This window comes from Sinocyclocheilus rhinocerous, unplaced genomic scaffold (genome assembly GCF_001515625.1).
Source record: "Sinocyclocheilus rhinocerous isolate Xijiao unplaced genomic scaffold, SAMN03320098_v1.1 scaffold181, whole genome shotgun sequence".
In the NCBI taxonomy this organism is placed as follows: domain Eukaryota; kingdom Metazoa; phylum Chordata; class Actinopteri; order Cypriniformes; family Cyprinidae; genus Sinocyclocheilus; species Sinocyclocheilus rhinocerous.
In genome coordinates this window covers 305820-326070 of record NW_015638952.1, presented here as the reverse complement: position 1 = coordinate 326070, position 20251 = coordinate 305820, and the positions used below count along the sequence as shown (strand labels likewise).

At 35.3% G+C, this 20251-nt stretch overlaps 2 protein-coding genes across 5 annotated transcripts in view; both read right to left on the bottom strand.

Moving 5' to 3' along the window:
* Positions 1-507: 507 nt before the first annotated feature.
* LOC107750302 (alpha-L-iduronidase-like) lies at positions 508-7246 on the bottom strand (the record flags this gene model as incomplete). Its single annotated transcript, XM_016565621.1, has 7 exons — positions 6910-7246; positions 5347-5487; positions 4187-4269; positions 3951-4058; positions 3698-3793; positions 1966-2168; positions 508-687 (listed from the first exon to the last, which is right to left on the bottom strand). Coding segments are annotated over exons 1-7 (993 nt in total), but the record flags the coding sequence as incomplete, so codon positions are not given.
* Positions 7247-8658: 1412 nt separating this feature from the next.
* Positions 8659-20251, bottom strand: part of tnksb (tankyrase, TRF1-interacting ankyrin-related ADP-ribose polymerase b) — a 32186-nt gene continuing 20593 nt past the window's right edge. For 3 of the 4 annotated variants that reach the window (XM_016565610.1, XM_016565611.1, XM_016565612.1), the window contains 16 exons: positions 18776-18947; positions 18577-18656; positions 18228-18373; positions 17972-18137; positions 16460-16679; positions 16252-16361; positions 15594-15782; positions 14275-14512; positions 13487-13566; positions 12503-12623; positions 12318-12415; positions 12154-12228; positions 11798-11903; positions 10477-10663; positions 10215-10371; positions 8659-9073 (listed from right to left, as the gene is read on the bottom strand). In XM_016565610.1, coding sequence (XP_016421096.1) covers positions 8987-9073; positions 10215-10371; positions 10477-10663; positions 11798-11903; positions 12154-12228; positions 12318-12415; positions 12503-12623; positions 13487-13566; positions 14275-14512; positions 15594-15782; positions 16252-16361; positions 16460-16679; positions 17972-18137; positions 18228-18373; positions 18577-18656; positions 18776-18947 — 2232 coding nt within the window. In that variant the 3' untranslated portion in view covers positions 8659-8986. The remainder of the gene's footprint in view (positions 9074-10214; positions 10372-10476; positions 10664-11797; positions 11904-12153; positions 12229-12317; positions 12416-12502; positions 12624-13486; positions 13567-14274; positions 14513-15593; positions 15783-16251; positions 16362-16459; positions 16680-17971; positions 18138-18227; positions 18374-18576; positions 18657-18775; positions 18948-20251) is intronic. The other variant, XM_016565613.1, reaches the window with a different exon arrangement.

Here is a 20251-nt window from a genome sequence, read left to right as displayed (position 1 = left end):
ATTACTAAATAAAAATATTAAACAAAATAAGAAAAATTACTATTGTAATATTTCACTGTAAAATGAAAAAAAAAAGAGTATTTCAGAAAAATATAATAATAATAATGACAATAGTATTTTTGTTTTACAGTACACTAAGCAATATTGTGATTTTGGTTTTATTTTGATTAATCGTGCAGCCCTATTTTGAGGTTATAGCTACTGGATACATAAAAAAACAATAGCAATCCTTTTTATTTGTCTTGCCACAACTTTCTGTTTTAATAGGAAATACATCAGTTGAGCAAAGAAAAATATATTTGCCAAACCTTTTCATGGAGTTTTTGATATTAAGGATGGGTTCAGGACAATATGACTGAATGCAATTCTGCTCCAGAACCATAAATGGATGTTGAATAAGGAATATGACCTCATGTAAATAACATTTTGCTATGTCCTACTAATCACAAAAATCACAGCTGATGAAATGAGATCTCAGAATGAGAACAAAGAAACACAACTGTCTACCTTAACCACCATGGCTGCATAGGTGACATCTGCTCTCCAGGTGAGTGGTTTGTTCCAGCCAACCAATGGATCTGCTTCGTCATTGTAGATCGGCACAGAACAAAACTGTGGAAACCTCTGCTGGATCTCCCGCACAGTGGCCACTTCCTGCTGCAGGATGGGTAACGAGCTGCCACCTCCCTGAAATGCAAATACATACATACTACAACAATCAAAATTAATTATTCCTTCATTTATGTGTGAAACATATGGAAGCTTGTGTCTGCCACAGAATTAAATAAAATGTAATGACTTGATATCTAACAGTTCTTTTTATCACATTGTTTCCCTTGCAATTCTTAGTTTATTTCTCACTTTTTTTTTTAAAATTGTGAGATATAAACTCAATCAGAATTACAAGATCAAAATTCAGAATTATGAGGAAAAAAGTCAGAACTACAAGATATAAACACAGAATTGAGAGATATAAACTCAGAATTCTTGTGAAATATTGTGAAATATAAACGGAATTGCAAGATATAAACTCATAAGTATGAGATCTAAACTGAAGTATGAGAAAAGGTCGAGATATAAATACAGAATTATTTATACAGAATTGCGAGAAATAAATACAGAATTTGGAGATATAAACAGAATTACAAATTATAAACTCAGATTTGTGAAATATAAAATACATTGCGAAATATAAGCTCAACTAGTGCTGGGCGGTATACTGGTTCATACCGAATACCGGTGTTTTTGTTATGAATGATATGAATTTTTAAATACCGCAATACGGTATTATAAAAAAGTATGTCGCTTAAAGGGGTCATATGATGCTATTTTAAAGATCATTATTTTGTGTATTTGGTGTAACAGAACATGTTGACTTGCTTTAATGTTCAAAAAACACATTATTTTTCATTGTGAGATATAAATTTAGAATTGTGAGATATAAATTTAGAATTGTGATATAAACTCAGAATTGTGAGATATAAACTCACATGTGAGATATAAACTCACATGTGAGATATAAATTTAGAATTGTGAGGTTATAAACTCAGAATTGTGAGATATAAACTCACATGCAAGATATAAATGTAGAATTGTGAGATATAAACTCACATGTGAGATATAAATTTGGAATTGTGAGATATAAACTCAGAATTGTGAGATATAAACTCACATGTGAGATATACATTTAGAATTGTGAGATATAAACTCAGAATTGTGAGATATAAATTTAAAAATACAAAATATAAACTCAGAATTGCAAGATATAAACTCAATTGCAAGATATAAATTCAGAATTCTGAGAAAAAGTTCAGAATTGCGTGACATAAAGCCACAATTGTAAAATATAAATTAGCAATTCGGGGAAGAAGCTGCCATTACCTCTAATTTTTTTATTCCATCTAGGTCAGGACTCAATTACATGTGATATATTTGCATTTTATTATCACTATAACCCTCATGCACCTTCTTGTGTAGGGCGATGTAGTCTAGCCGTACGCCGGTCTCTCCAGTGAAGTAGTTTGTGCCGTTGTAACAGTGCTGTAGCATCTCCCAGCAGTACGGCGAGCGGGGCGGAGAATGACAGGAGTCTCCCGGACCCCCGAACTTCAAGAGTGGACTCGCTGTACGAAGGCCCTCAGAGCAGGCATCATAATAGTTCATGAACCCTGGAGGAGTGGAGACAGAAAAATACACATTCACAACATTGAGGCTGGTGGATTGCCCTCAGCAGAACTAATTCTTCCATGTGGTAACATGAAATTAAAACTTGTCAGACACTTTCTTGTTTTGTCCACACCACGAAAGGCGTGTTTGAGAACACCATGTGCAGGAATACAACACAAACACATGGCATCTGCCAGCAACACAAGCACTACTATACAAATGCCAACATTTTCACAGATGGACACACAGTTATTAAAACAGGTTGTGTGGTTGTCTTCATCCAATCAATTTTATTGACCTCATAAATATGCAAATTAGAATTCAAAACTAGCTACTACACTACCAGTCAGGAAGATTTTTCTGAGCGAAATACTTTTATTCAGCAAGGATGCATTAAACTGACCAAAAGTAACAGTAAAGACATGTTATAGAATCTACTAGACAGTAATAGAATGTTACAAAAGATGTCTATTTCAAATACATGCTGTTCTTTTGAACTTTCTATTCAATGTATTTTTAAAAAAAATTATTATGGTTTCCACAAGAATATTAAGCAGCACAACTAGTTTCAACACTGATAATAATAAAAAATGTTTCTTGAGCAGCAAATCAGCATATTAGAATGATTTCTGAAGGATCATGTGACACTGAAGACTGGAGTAATGATGCAGAAAATTCAGCTTTGCATCACAGCAATCAAATACATTTTACAGTATACTGTATACAAATAAAAAATAGTTTTTTTAAATTTGCAATAATATTTCACAGTATTGTTTTAACTGTATTTTTGATCAAATAAATGCAAACTTCACATTTAACACTTCCACAAACCTTCATATATACATGTGTTTGCCCAACATACAGACATAAACATGGACCCTAGTTCAGTTAGGTGCAAATGAATTACATATGTCTATTTCATCCCTCAGCATGGTACAATAAAATTGTTGACTTCTATTTAACATATGAACATAAAAAATATAGCTGCAATTACAGGGCCTGAGTTTGTGGTGCCCGCATGTCACGGTCCCATGGGGTCTCAAGACACTTTTCAAAAGTTGGACAACTTGGACTATTATTAACTTGAGATGGCATCTTAAAAATGCAGCACTCGTGACAGGATGTATCAAAACTAAAATAAAAATATAAGAAAAATATATAGTTGGTTGGTCAGTTTTACATTTTTATTTATGCATGTAGCAGATGCTTTTATCTAAAGTGACTTACAAAAGAGGAACAGAAGCAATTTCTCAAGGAAGGTTTTCTAAATTTGAAACAGTAGGTTTAGAAAAAATTTAATTGTCAGAAAATATTGGTACAATTAATTCAGCACGATCCAAAGAATCTAGGAATATTTAGTTTTTAGTCCATTTGGATCAAAACTTATAAACAGAAACTTACCGTAAGATCAACAGTTGAGCTGTTGGTGGTGCTGGATGGTTTGAGATCACTAATAAAATCAATTCAAATTGATTGAGAAAGATTGACAGGACTTTGGCTCAGACAACAACAAATAGTTTTTAGACTGTACCTTGGATTGACACAGTGATGTTGTCAAAGTCGTGGTTGTTCGGCTCATTCCACGTCTCGAAGTTCCACTGAGAGACAAAGCCGAGGCCGTATTTCCCTGCACACACATACAAAACAACAGGAACAAATACAGTCAGAACTTCTGGAGCTTTGTGGTAAAGATCTGGACTAGTAAACAAAATGTTCAAAATCCACAAGAGGTGATTCATGATCTATCACAATCTAAGATATCACGACCTCAGTCTCATACTCACATATGTATCTTTTGGCGATCAAAAAGACCAAATTCCTCCATTCAGTAACTTGTCTTTTGTCCTCAAAGTTGCTAAAGGTGTTGGACACGCTACCCATCAGTTCAAACCCTTTAAAAAGAACCAATCCTCTTTAACACAATGCAAATTTGTGTTAAATTAACCCTAGTGGCAGAGCCCTAATTCTACATTTCACAAGCATTCAAATGTGGATTTTGCTGTAATATTTAGAAAATTACCCGGCTGCAGTCCATTTTGCCAGAGGAGGTCAATCAGCTGGTCTAAGTGAGTGAAGTTGTAGTGATATTCTCCACTGTAAACTCTACACAAAATTCAGAGACAAAATCTTACAGTGCACTACTTCTAGTTAACATGGAGATGAAAGTGTAACAGTGATGCATGAAGAATAGCCAAAATAAGAGACATAAATAATGCATTTAATTAAAGATTATTTGTTAATGCACAAAAAAATGTATGTGCATAATGTTTGCATTTTATGTATTATGCATACTACATAACTATAGTATAGCATATATGCGTAACTACAGTATAGTTTACATGGAGATGAAAGTGTAACATTGATGCATGAAGAATCAGCAGACAATATAAAAGATGTATTTAATATTAAGTCTAGATATAGACCTAAGTCTAGATATGATATTAAGAAAGATGAAGGAAACGTACTAAGAAAACGTAATCTTATACGTAATCTTTACAAAATCGTAATCTTAAATAGCACTGCAAAGTCACACAACAATCACAGATTTTTACATAGATAGATGTAAATGCATATTAATATCAGTATTAATATCTGCATATTAGAATGATTTCTGAAGGATCATGTGACACTGAAGACTGGAGTGATGGCTTCTGAAAATTCAGCTTTGCATCACAGGAATACATTACATTTTAAAATATATTCAATAGAAAACAGTTATTTTAAATTATAATATTATTCCACAATATTACTGTTTTACTGTATTTTTGGTCATATAAATGCAGCCATGGTCAGCATTAGAAACTTCTTTAAAAAACACACACACATGCAACACATGCTCTTGGAAATAATATCTTATGGAAATAGCACTGCTTACTTGCAATGTTAAACCACAATCAAAGAAAAACAGAGAGATGCATATGCATATTGATATGAATCTTGATATTTGCATATTAACATGTGCAAAGTATATTTTAATATTTCACATTTACCAAATAGAAGAAGAGAAAGTGTGACTGTGGTAATATGGTGTAACTCAGTGTTTCCCATTCAAATGATCATATCGAAGTTAGAAATTCAAATATTGTGACAAAATTAATTTTGTAGGGTGCCACAAGTTTGTTAAAATTTCCAAAGGGTGCCGCGACTAAAAAAAGGTTGGGAAACACTGGTGTAACTGACCGTGCGGACACCAGCTCCAGCATCCAGTGTATCCGCACCTGCTGGATTCCTCTGTGCGGCACAGAGCCGATCAAAGCCAGATTCATCTGCTGGTCTGGACTGAGATCATACAGGTGTGCATCAGTGTGTGGCTGTGGAGGGCTGCAAAAACAAGAGACAATAGTTAATTGAGTGCTTAGTGATTTTTACCCACTAAAACAATTACACAGACAAGGTTTTCCTGAAATGCTTGCAGATGTCACTAACAAAAGAGTGCCAGAGGCCCCCGGCTCAAATTTTTTCTGAAGAAAGATAAACATGCATAGTGATGAAAGCCAAAATATTAAATGTCACAGATGTATATTTACTGAGTAATCCACTATTTTGTAGAGGGTGGTCAAAATGGCAGTTTTCACCTGAGATACAGAGCCATATCACACAGGGGGTTAAAAATGACTTCAGAAAGGTGCCAGCATCATGAGGTTATTTTTACATAGAGATTGGCATGTCTGTTAGCAAAATCTGTTGACTTTAGCAATCTTTGTTGCATTATGTGCCAATGGTGACCACTCAAAAATGGGGAAAGAGCACTTTTCAAGTTTTTTCTCCAAAGTTTGCATGCCTGTAACTTAAGAAGTATTAAAGATATCTTAATGCTCTTTTTTATATTGGGTCTTAACAAACTTTCCTTTTGACATCTTCATTTGGTTCACTTCCAGAGATATTGGAATTTCAATATTGCTCCAGCAGTCAATTGTTAAATTGTGCATATTTTCAATGGTCAACAACCAAATGTGGATCACTTTGCATAAATATGATACTTCTTTTCTTTTAAAGAGGAATGTCTGAAGAACAAACTAAGTTGAAATTAAAAATGTATCTCGTTTCCTTCTGTCAAAATAACTGCATTTAACATGCCTGTCTGAGTGCCATAAGTATTATTTTTCCAAAGTTTGCATGCCTATAACTAAAGAAGTATAGCCGGGGCGAAATCATGACGTCATGATTTTAGTACTGAAGTTTCAGGGTTGCCAGGATATTTAAAAAAGAAACGCCCAATTGCTACTAAAAACTACCGCTGGAAAACCGCGGACTTGGCAACACTGCGAAGTTGCGCAGGCGCTGTGAGAGGGAAACAGGGAAACTGAATTCACCGGAACACCGGTTTGAACGATTACGTAATTGTGGCATCCATAATTGTAATCGCGATTATAACTTCGATTAATTGTGCAGCCCTAGTTCTTAATAAACTTTTCTTTTGGGCTTTATTTTCAAGGTTCTACAACTGTAGTACATGTGTATAACTACACTATGGTATTCTTTACTTTGGAGTATCATGTAAACACTGCGACATATGAATATGTAATCAAGCTTCATTCCCTTAAAACAGTACCATGATACAGTGATTATATCAGACGGTAACGCCATGGTAATGAAATTCACATACCATGGTATTTACATGCACTTCCAATGATGAAATGGTTTCGTAGGTATCTAAAAAACGATAGTAGTACCATGGTATTATACTCACTGTACCATGGTACTGAGTAAGGGGTCGTTTACAACATTACAGTTTTATCCTACCAGAATCCAGTGCTTCTCCAAAAGTGCTTCAGGTTTCGTAGTTGCTTGTCAACATTCACTTGAACCTCCACAGATGAAGATATAACAGACTGCTGCTGTTTTATCACCAGGACTGATAGAAATAGCGTCCATGTGAATGAACTGTGTTTACATCTATACAAACACTCGCGTTCACTGTACATGACTTACAGTTTCACTTAACTACATAGATATATTATCTAATGTTTCGAGTTCCAGAAATCGTGTTCAGTGCCATTAAAACACATTTTGCCCAACTTCTGTGTTCATAAATTGTATCTGCGCTCTTCAGAAAAGTTGGGGCCCTGACGTCATTGACTGGCGACTTGAGTTTCTAACAGCTGAATGTCGCGGCCTACTGGTTTCAATGTGTAATGATTAAAGGGATAGTTCACCCAAAAATGAAAATTCTGTCATCATTTACTCACCCTCATGTCGTTCCAAACCTGTATGAGTTGCTTCACTCTGACTGAAAAACTTTTAGTGCTTTTCTATAGTATTAAGCCTCAAATACATCGGATTGGTTTCTTCTTTAAATTATAAAAAAAGTAAAAATATAAATGGTATTATAGTGTTATACTAAAACTAAAATTAAAACCATTGAAAAACCCTTAAGATAACATGTTGAAAAAAAAAAAAGCATCTGGTGATTTCAAATATCAACATTGGCTACCAGAAATCACTTACTCTGCCTTTAAGCACAGAATAACAAATGTGGACTTTGAATGATTAAGTGCTACTATGGAAGTCAATGGCAACCACCAACTGTTTGATTACCAGCAATCTTCAGAATATCTTCTTTTGTGTTCAACATAAGAAAGCAACTCATACAGGTTTGGAACGACATGAGGGTGAGTAAATGATGACAGAATTTTCATTTTTGGGTGAACTATCCCTTTAAGTGCAATAAAAAGTACGCTTTTCACATTTACCGTCTCTTTTTACTCATTTTTGTCCATTTAAATTTACTTGCAAAGCCATTTTTACAGAACCGATAAAATGGCAATATAGTTTGGTGGTCTAAAACGTTCCCCCTACAGCTTCCCAAGTCTCATACGCCTATATTTTTAAATTGATAATCTTTTAATAATAATAATTGTAAGATCATGGTATTGAACAAACCCCAAGTACCATGTCTAACACAATCCTGGTATTTTAAAATATTAATAAATGTGTGTGTATATATATAAACACACACACACATTTTATCCTTCCGTTTTTACTGTAATTTCAGATCTATTTACAATCTGCTTAGCTGTTTGGACCGAAAAAATGCCAGGGTTAATTTTTTGTCCCAGTCCAGCCCTGAGCAGCACAACTGCTTAGAAAATGTTTCTTGAGCAGCAACTCAGCATATTATACTGATTTCTGAAGGATCATGTGACACTGAAGACTGGAGTAATGATGCTGAAAATTCAGCTTTGCATCACAGGAATAAATTACATTTTAAAATCTCAAAATAGAAAAATTGTATTTTTCAATACAATTGTACAATATAATTTTTTACTGTATTTTTGATCAACAAATTGCAGCCTGGGTGTGAATAAGAATCTTCTTTCAAAAATATTTAAAACTTTAAAACATTTAAATGGTAGCGTATTATATGCATCTACTATTATTTTTACTCCCCTTTGCAATTCCACCTTAAAATGCAGAGACTACATAATAAAGGCAATAACATTCCATATGAATAAACAATCAAAAGCAAGTCATATGAATGAGTCCTGTCCTGATGAGATTTATTTAAAAGAAATTAACAGACTCAAAACAAAACAAAAAAGTTCCATTAAAATACAACTCAAATAGCATCATTAAACACAGTCAGTTTTACATGTTTTCTTTATACTACCTGTACATTAGACTTCACAATTGCAACTATTTTCAAATAACTTAAGTAACTTGTTTTTAAAAGTGCAAATTCATAATTCATACATGGGAATTCCAAGACGTGGGTACATGGGAAAGTTCACATTTCCATTGTGCAACAAGAGAGTGAGAAACAATGAGTGAGTGAGCGAATGAGTGAGTGAGTGAGTGAGTGTAGAAACGCAGTGTCTGACTATGATTTCTGCTCTGCTTCTGTGGAGGACTGAGGCGTGCTTTCCGGCTTCACTATCTGATAGTTGATGAGATACTCTGGGTAGGCCTGGAAAACAACAACACACATTAACACAACACAGTCACACTAATTCATCACAGCCTGCAGTCTCTTTCATAAGGGTGCTGTGCATTGGACACAAACACTATCAGATGAGAACGAAACAAACCTTAAACTGAATTGAGCTGAATAATGACACGACTGTCTTCTGTAGAGCTTTTTTTTATAGCTGAATCAAATTTGTTCATAACTGCCAAATTTTGTAACATCAACACTGTTATTGTACTGAAACAACATTGAACTGACATGAATTGAATAATGACACCGTTATCTTTGTAGAGCTGCTTACATCTGAATTTAACTCGTTTCATAATTCATGAACTTTACATAGTTATTGAACCGAATCTGAATCAACACTGAACTGACTTGAGCTTAGATTGAGTTTATGATTTCTGCAATTCAGAAAAACGCAGACGGAATCCAGTCAAAAAAAATAATAATAATTTACTGTATAACGTAGACTGTCACTGAAGTTGTTAAATGTGTTAAATTTAAGTTAAATTTGGATGAGAATTTTTCGGAATCCAAAAAAAAAAAAAAAAACATTTTGAGAAAAATAAAAAAAGAATTTGGGAAAAAATAAAAATGATTTCATAGAGACCTAAGAATTTTATTTTTTGTTAAGTTTTTTTTTTTAATTAATTGTTGTTCAATTGTATAAGCCTTTTGATTTCAATTTATTAGACATGCTTTTTGATTAATTTAACCATTACAACAGAATCCATAAAAAATGATAGCGGAAAACATGTAATCTGGGAAAAATAAAACAGAATTTGGGAAAAAATAATTTCACAGGGACCTAAAAAAAATATATATATATATTTTTTTTAAATAAACTGTAGTTAAATTCATGTATTTCAAATTAATTAGACATGCTTTTTGATTACTTTAATTTAACCATTTAAAATGAAAAAAACAACAACACTATTTTAGAGATATTTAGAGAGATTTCATGAAGTTTGCATCCCTAATTCTGTTATTTTCCTGTTTATTACTGTGAAGCTGCTTTGAAACAATCTGCATTGTATAAAGTGCTTTATTAAATAAAGGCTGACCTGACTATAGCTGTAGCAGTGATGCTTTAAAACAGGATGCATTTTAAGAAGCAATTTTTCTTTTACAGCCGTACCTGTTCTCCGCGGTAGATCACGTACTCGGCGTAGGCCAGGCCGTTGACACTGGGACGGCCGATCACAGAATGATGTCCAGGGGGAGCGTGGGCCATCTTCATGGCGCTGAACTGCAGGAAGGACTTTCCCAGTGTCACACGGCAGAACAACATTTGCCTTTGGGAAATCAACACAGAGGAGAATATGAAAACCATCTAGTGCAATAACGCATAATGCACTGTTTATGCTTCATTTCTTATTGTATCAGGTGTGTTCATGTACCTGTGGCACAGGTAACAGGACCGGTCTTTGTGAGTGGGGCAGCCAGTGCCGCCTCCGATGCCATAGACATACTGGTTACTCTTAGAGGAGTTCTCTGCAAAATATATGCCAGCTCCAAACATGCCACCGATATATGCATGACGCTCATCAAATCCTTTATGGATGATGGCATTTATGAATGGAGATCCTGAAAATAACAATGGCAAAAAAGGTTCAGGATTATGATAATGAAAACTATTAAATTTAACAAAAACTACAGTATGAACAAAAAAAGCAATTCAGAGCTAAATATAGCAGCAATGGCACATTTTTAGCACATTTAATTGACAAAAAGTGTTGTTGTGCATTTCATTAATAAAACTTTAAAACTCGAGAAAATTGTAGCGCTCCAAAAAACCCCGACTGCAAGCGGCTACTCTCGTTGACTGCCGTCTGTAGCGGTGCTTCAAGTCGAATGCACCTGATAACTTGAAATTGCATCATATGACCCCTTTAAGTCTGCCAACCACTCTTTGTCTGACATGAATCAGCTGATTGTCTTTAATTGTTGACCTACTTAAAAAGGGTGACTGTTGTTTGTTAAGTGAGCCCTGAAGATAGCAATGTGCTGAAACGTTTGCTTGCTTGCTCGTGTCCATTTTTTTAATTCACATGCACTTTGCACAATGCAATTTATTAATTAAAATAGATGCTTTTGTAGACTTTTTAGTCTTGAGTGGATCAGTGTGCAGTTAGCCACCCTCTTGCTCATTAATAAAACTTTGAACTTAAACTTGCAGATTAATTTGTATAGGCAGATGCTACAGTTTGTGGGAAGAAAACTAAAACTAACAGCTTACTAATACTAAATAATTAAGAAAAAAAGCATTTTAAGCATTCCTGGATCTTGAAAGTTCACCAAGACGGCGTTTTTTGATCAAAAATACAATAAAAACAGGAATATTATGAAAAAGTTGTATGTATATATATATATATATATATATATACACTGCCGGTTGTCACATGATCCTTCAGAAATCATACTAATATGCTGAATATGCTGCTCAAGAAACATTTCTGATTATCAATGTTGTAAACAGTTGTGCTGCTTCATATTTTTGTAGAAACCATGATACATTTTTTTCAGGATTCTTTGATGAATATGAAGTTCAAAAGAATGGCATTTATTTGAAATTGAAATGCTTTGTAACTTTATAAATGTCGTTACTGCTATTTTTGATCAATTTAATGCATCTTTCTCAAATAAAAGTATGAATTTTACCTTTAATCTGTCTAGCATTTTTAAGAGAAGTATTTGCATTAGTGCCATTTCAGCACTTACCATGAAACAGCATTCGTTCATTGTGGTGGTTGTGATTCTCATCTCCGATCTCTTTCTGCCTGTGTGTGTATCGCTCTCTCAGTTTCTTATTCACCACCTTCTGGATCTGCATGACGATTTCAGTTAGATTTTGTTTAGAGCTGAACAGACATGCTAAAGATATCCATACAAATATGATGCTATCACATCTATCAAGACTAGTAGTTCCACAATTAGTTCTGGTACTATGAAAAGGTTCCCGCAGTGCGAAAGGCCCTATTATCATACAGTATGTTTTAAGTAAACCTTTTGGACCTCAATACCTATTTTAGAAGAGTTAAATATCACTAATGTTGAATGCATTTGGTGTGTTTTACCTTGAGAATATTGTATCGACTGAAAACGCCACCTGCGTTTCCTCCGTCCCTGTGCTCTCGAATTGTGCTTTGCATCTGTGACCAAAAAACAAACACTCATCACACACAGCCGAAGCAGATGGGTGTATGAAACAGCCCAGAGCTCCAAGCGTTCATGTTTGTACCTCTTCCTCAACAGACTGAAACTCTTTATCATCCACAGCCAGGTCGATCAAAACTGTGCCCTGATTGGTGCAGTGGAACGTCAGGTATGGGTTGGCACCTGTGCGTTACAGAGAACAGGATTCAAATGTAAATGAAAATATACAGGAGCAGCATTTAGGAGCAGTTTTATGAGAGAGACATTCACCTTGCTGTCCTCCCAGCAGCCTCTCGATGCCTTTGATGAGTTTGTGACGGTGTCCGTAAGCATTGATGCCGATCTCCTTGAGTTCCTCGTGACCCATATCGGCCAAGACGTCCAGAGTGATCTAATGGACACGGCATTAAAAACATGAGGAAAACTTTAAACATTGTGCCAGAAGAAATCCAGAAGTTCAAAGATGTATCAAATTTTCTCACCTGTTCTCTCTCGAAGATGTCCCTCAAATGTTCAAGCCCCAGACTCTTCAGGAATTGTGAAATGTTCATATCCAGGACAGCTACAAAGCAATACAATTTTAACAAATTAAGAATAACAAAAATATGCTGGACAAGATGACAACTGAAAAGAACATCACATTGAACAGTTGGAAAAAAATGTAGTCCGTGTAGTCTGATTCCCAAACAAATGACTCTTATGAGGTGGTTCTTTTAAGTGAATCATATTCATATAGCACGATCAGTGTAGTCTGATTCACGAATGGATGACACTAATGAGGCAGTTCTTCAATCAGTGTAGTCTGATTCCAGAATAAATGATGTGGTTCTTTTTAGTGAATCAAATTCATACAGCATGTTCAGTGTAGTCTGATTCCCGAATGAATGACTCTTATGAAGCAGCTCTTTATAAGGAATCAAAATCATACAGCGTGATCAGTGTAGTCTGATTCCCAAACAAATGACTAGTATGAGGCTGTTCTTTAGTGAATCGATCAATGTAGCCTGATTCCTGAACAAATCACTCATAATGTTCTTCATAATGAATCAAAATCATTCACAGCAATCAGTATAGTGACCGTAAACAAATGACTCTAATGAGAATGTTCTTCTAAGTGAATCAAGGCCATACACCACAATCAGTGTAGTCTGATTCATAAACAAATGATTCTTATGAGCCGGTTCTTTTAAGAGAATCAAATGTGAATCAAGCGTGATCAATGTAGCCCGATTCCTAAACAAATAACTCCGAGACCTGTTCTCTCTCGAAGATGTCCCTCAAATGTTCAAGCCCCAGACTCTTCAGGAATTGTGAAATGTTCATATCCAGGACAGCTACAAAGCAATACAATTTTAACAAATTAAGAATAACAAAAATATGCTGGACAAGATGACAACTGAAAAGAACATCACATTGAACAGTTGGAAAAAAATGTAGTCCGTGTAGTCTGATTCCCAAACAAATGACTCTTATGAGGTGGTTCTTTTAAGTGAATCATATTCATATAGCACGATCAGTGTAGTCTGATTCACGAATGGATGACACTAATGAGGCAGTTCTTCAATCAGTGTAGTCTGATTCCAGAATAAATGATGTGGTTCTTTTTAGTGAATCAAATTCATACAGCATGTTCAGTGTAGTCTGATTCCCGAATGAATGACTCTTATGAAGCAGCTCTTTATAAGGAATCAAAATCATACAGCGTGATCAGTGTAGTCTGATTCCCAAACAAATGACTAGTATGAGGCTGTTCTTTAGTGAATCGATCAATGTAGCCTGATTCCTGAACAAATCACTCATAATGTTCTTCATAATGAATCAAAATCATTCACAGCAATCAGTATAGTGACCGTAAACAAATGACTCTAATGAGAATGTTCTTCTAAGTGAATCAAGGCCATACACCACAATCAGTGTAGTCTGATTCATAAACAAATGATTCTTATGAGCCGGTTCTTTTAAGAGAATCAAAGCCACACAGCGTGATCAATGTAGCCCGATTCCTAAACAAATAACTCCGAGACGGTTCTTTTGTTTCTCACCATCTCCTTCCTTGCGCTCAGTTCCGGAGGCCCCATCAGCGGGTCCCGTAGCCCCTCCACTGGCCCCGTCGCAGAGGGGCCCTGCCAGGTTATCGATGCTGGAGGCTGCGGAGAGGCAGGAGGGTGTGGAGGCGGGTGATATGAGAGCGGCACTGAGCACGGTGGCCTGCGGTTTGAAACAGCTGGGCAGGGCATCAGGGGGCATCGCGTCCATCAGCAGCGCACGGATGTCATCAGCCTGTTAAAACACAAATAGCAGATGAATGACAATGAACTTCATACTACAATCAACACAGAACCAATTTAACCAATAATACTACAGCCTAAGTTTCCACAATTCAAAGCTCAATGGATATAATTAAATCGCTATATTTTTTAATTAATTATTTCAGAAACACGTCATATGCTGAAGTTAAAAGTACTGCAAAATAATTCATTTTCAGACTTTTTCAACATTTTCATTGCAATGCTATAAATTTTATCTTCTGAGATCAATCTCTTATTTTAGCCTACTGTGTCAGAATTTCTAAGGCCTCTTAATTATCAACATGAAAAACCTGTTCTATATAATCTTATAGTTCATACTATCTTAGCAAGTAAAAAGCCCTTTAGTATAACTGTAAAAACAAACCCCCTTCAGGTTGTGATTCATGTCTTTTTGCTGTAAAATGTTCATTTTTATAAAGTAATTTAATACGAATATTTATAAAGTTGATTATCCATACATCATTTTTTAGAAAAACCGTATCAGACTTTTAAGGAACATTTATTTATCCATCTCTCAATAATCATTGCATTGCATTACGTTTTGTCTCACAAAAAAAAAAAAAAAAATTCTACAGAGCTTTAATCACACTTTAATTTTACTAAGACATATTATTGGGAGATATAGAGTGATGACTGACATTTATATGCATTTTATGTAAGTAGTCTGTTATACTTTTATAAAAATCTCATTGATTTATATCACAAGCTATCAGAAATTTAATCTTACTTTCTGGCCATATAAAGATCAGCATCTGCATCAAATTACATATTTTTGCTCCGTTTGAGCCTCTGAATAAAACCGAGGTGTTTTTTCCTCCTTAATTTTCTCACTATATCATGCTATATAAGCCATAAAAGCCTGTTGTTTCAAATACTCAACAAAAAGCACATACACAAACTTTATTTTTTTTATATTTTGTCTAAAGGCTCAAACTTAAGAAAAAAAAAGAAGAAGTTTTTTTTTACTATTATTTCATATGTCAGGATTAAATTTAAGTCAGCTTCTATCTTTTCTTAACTACAGTGTTATCAGCTGCTGTGGTGTTGTTTACCGTGGCCAGGTCCAGAGCCGTCTGTCCCTCCTGGTTCTTCATGGTGGGGTCAGCACCGTGTGCCAGCAGCAGTGCACACAGCTGTGTGCGGCCCTTCTGCGCAGCTTCATGCAGCGGTGTGAACGCCCACTTATCTGTCGCATTCACGCATGTGTTAAACTTGATCAGGAGGGCGGCGATATCCACATGCTGGACAGAACGAGAGAAGGCAATTACAGAAGCATTATTAATGACAAAATATGAAGCAGTCTGAATATGAACTGTTTTCAACACTTATAACGAACAGCAATGTTTCTTGAGCAGCAAATCAGCATATTAGAAAGATGTCTGAAGGATCATGTGACACTGAAAACTGGAGTAATGATGCTGAAAATTCAGTTTTGCATCACAGGAATAAATTACATTTTAAATATACACGCATAGAAAACAGTTATTTTAAGTTGTAATTATATTTCATAATATTATTGTATTTTGACCAAATAAATGCAGGTTTGGCGAGCATAAGAGACCTTTCAAAAATATTTTTAAAAAATCTTACCAACCCCAAACATTTGAACAGCAGTGTATAATTCTCTTGAATCCCTTCTGATTTGTAATGTTCTATTTTACAAAACCCATCCTAAGACCTTTAACCTTGCAGCATTCCCTGTCCTCTCACCCCATATGAAGCAGCGTTATGCAGAGGGATCAGTCCTCCTTTATCCTGAGCGTTCACATCTGCTCCGTGCTCCAGGAGATACTCGGCCACCTCCAGGTTATTGTAACCAGCTGATCAAAAACAAATGAATTCATCATTAAACCACCAGACAGATGTGATGAACGTGGATTGAATGATGAATGTGGGAATATGGCTTATGGTACGTTACCTGCAAGGTGTAGTGGAGTGGAGTTCCTGCCCTGTGTGTCTCTGCAGTTGATATTCTCAGGGCTGCAGAGTTTCTGCACGCGGGCCAAACAGCCCTTCTTGGCGGCATCCAGCAGGGCGGCATCTCCACGCAGAAGGTCCTGGATGTCTGTGTCTCCGTCTTTCACCATGTCCAGAGCAGTGTTGCCATCACGGTTCTTCTTAGACGGGTCTGCGCCGTGCTAAAGGGAGAGTAGAGATGTTATCACAAAAGGGCTGTGTTACACTCTTAATAATAATCATCATTAATCCTACATTAATTACATTTAAGACTGCAAAAATTAGATTCAGGAATGCATTGTTTTGGGCTAAACATTGATGCTAAAGTCACAATTTCTCCTTTAACATGAACTTACAGAGAGAGAAAAAAAATAGCTTGTAAAGTAGCACGTAAAATGACGCAGGATTAACTGGATTTAATTGAACTTGTTAAATAATCTTTAAAATAAATTTAAATAATTTAATCTTATTATTTGTTATTTTTAGGTCATGGTTTGTTTGTTTGTTTTTATTATATGAATAATAATAATAATAATAATAATAAATGTAAAATAATATTTATAGATATTTAAAAATTCATATAAAAATATTATAATATTAAAAGAATTTATATACTCCAAAATTTTTCACTTTAGGATTTTGGCCCAATGTATCTAGAATTTCAGACAAGAATTTTAATTTTGAAAAAATTAAAAAATAAAGAAAGAAATTTCAATATAGTAAAATAAATGTAAACATCAATCTCAATAATTAAATCTCTCAGATAGAATTATTATTTAGAATTATTTTTAGGTCACTGTTTTATTTGAACATCAATAATAATAATAACAATAAATAATAATAATAAAAATAATTATAGTTAAATAATATAATATTTACAAATATGTAATTTATTTAAATTGTATAATATTTATAGATATTTAAATATTCATATAAAATATTATAATATTTAAAGAGTTTATAAATGCCAACATTTTTCACTTTAGGATTTTGGCCCAATGTATCTAGAATTTCAGACAAGAATTTAAATGTTGGAGGGGAAAAAAATCTATATAGTAAACAAATGTAAATCTCAATCTCAATAATTAAATATCTCAGTTATAATTATTATTTAGAATTATTTTTAGGTCACTGTTTTATTCGAACTTCAATAATAATAATAACAATAAATAATAATAATAATAATAATAATAGTTAAATTATATAATATTTACAAATATGTAATTTATAATATATTAAAATAGTATAATATTTATAGAATTTTTATGAATTCCAAAAAGTTTAACTTTTTACTTTTGGATTTCAGCCCAATGTATCTAAAAATCTAAATTTTGGTGCATTAATAAACGATCAGTGCATAATTATAACTCGTGATAACACTAAACATCATTAATATTATATGAAATTCCCACACAATCATGACATTCATAATTATCCCAACATGTGCATGATTTCTCCATCTGAAGTATCGAACCTTGAGCAGTAGTTTGCAGATCTCATATTTGCCCTTGGCTGCAGCCTCATGTAGTGGTGTGAACTTCCAAAGGTCCGCCACGTTCACAGACGCTCCATGTCTCACCAGCAACTCTGTCACCTCGTAGTGACCGTATGAACACGCGTTGTGCAAAGGAACCAGACCACTGATAAAGAGAAAGAAAGAGAACAAGTGCAAGTCAGATAATTACGACACAGCTCAATGGTAGTCACCCTAATTGAGATGATGACCGCACCCTTTATCTTTAGCGTGCACGTCGGCCCCATGATGCAACAGGTATTCCACGACGGCCACACGGTTGTACCCTGCAGCAAAATGCAGCGGGGTGGAGTGACGGCCCTCCAGATCACGACAGTTCACGTTCTGAGGGGAGCACAGTTGCTACGGAAGACACACAAACAAATTGCCATCAAATAAATAAATATTTATTGATTTCCTGATTGATTTTAAATCTTTAGAACAGATTAAGTCCCTTTTAATGTATCTTATCATCATTAAATGTCCTATTTTGTCACACTGCAAAAGTGAAACAGATTTGGACCACGTTGACTTTAAACTCGCTAAACTCTGAAACTGTTATTTACCTTGACTGTGTCAAGGTCTCCGGCTTTAGCAGACTCGAGAAAGCGGTAATCCACGTCTGAATTACGAGGAGGAATGTTCTCTGGAGAAATAAATGCAGATAAATTCAGGACATCGTGTTGTTAGGATAAATGGACAGTTAATTCTTTAACCATACTGTAATAAGACTCAAGATTAATAGATGTAAAACTGTAATAGTACCATTGAGTATTTGCTGTATGGCTTCATTGCCCATCTGTGACGCAGTGAAGCCCTGCAGTGAAATGATTGATGGGTCAGCACCGTAACTTAGCAATAGTCTGCAAGTCTGGATGTGACCGGCGAGGGCCGCCCTGTGCAAGGCTGTCTGTCCCAGTGTGTCCACAGCATTCACCTAAACACACACGCAAAGGTTTATTCTAAAGAGAACTTAGGGTTTAGTAAGAAGATCAAGAATATGAAGCCGAACAACTGTTTTCAACATTGATAATAAGGAATGTTTCTTGAGCAGCAAATCAGCATATTAAAATGATTTCTGAAGGATAGGGCTGTCGCAATAACCGCAATATCGCAATACCGCGCTATTGACGAGCAAACCGCAGAGGAATGCAAGAACCGCAGCAACCGCGATTTTTGCGCGTTTTATTTTTTCGTAAGGTTATGCCCTTCTCGTTTTACACTTCATGCATGTGGACTGAATATTAAACAAGTTAGTAATGATAACATAATGTGTTCCATGCTGATTTGTACAACACTTCCCATAACACCCGATGTACTTGCTACATCTTTAGAAGAATGGCATCTACGCTTATATTAGTCTGTTTCTTTCTTATTCCGAGGTAGGGCTGTCACGATAACCGCAATATCGCAATACTCGTTTGCTCGTCCTATTGACGAGCAAACCACAGAGGAATGCAAGAACCGCAGAGGAATGCAAGAACCGCAGCAACCGCGATTTTTGCGTGTTTTATTTTTTCGTAAGGTTATGCCCTTCTCGTTTTACACTTCATGCATGTGGACTGAATATTAAACAAGTTAGTAATGATAACAATGTGTACCATGCTGATTTGTACAGAGGCTCCATAGATTTGCACTTAACAAGCCTAAACAGACAGTGAATGAGAGAGAGAGAGAGATCGACTGAGCGCGTGCGATTACTTGCGTCATGTCACTTAATGTTAAAACTGCTGCTGGTCTGTCCTCCAGGCCGAGTCATATATATTTGTGAAAATAGGTTATCATGTCCAAGGAAAGCGAAATCTTTGTCTTAGCATCGACGCATAGCTGGTCAGCTGAGCCTTCTAAAGTGGCGCTCAAAGTTAAAATGATTTCAACAGCATGTTTCATTACGTCTCTTTGAATGAATGAATCAGCGTTTTTGAACGTGTAGTTGAATGACAGTCCCTTTCCACCACCTTGTGGCGCAACACTGTAACTGCAGACTGACAGCCCGTTTAGAACGCGCACAGGTGGAAATATCAATAGAAAGTCTCTTGTCCAGTCAGATTAGAAAATCAGATTACAACTAGGCTAACTGCTATACATATAGGCTATTTTTGAAAAAGGCTCATTTTTCAACTCCCCTAGAGTTATAGGAACTATACTCTCATTCGGCAGCAAAGTTCCTTGATTATTACATCGGAATGAGAGTATAGTTCCTAGCCATATCGGCCTAGAAAATCGCAACTTTTCATTTTC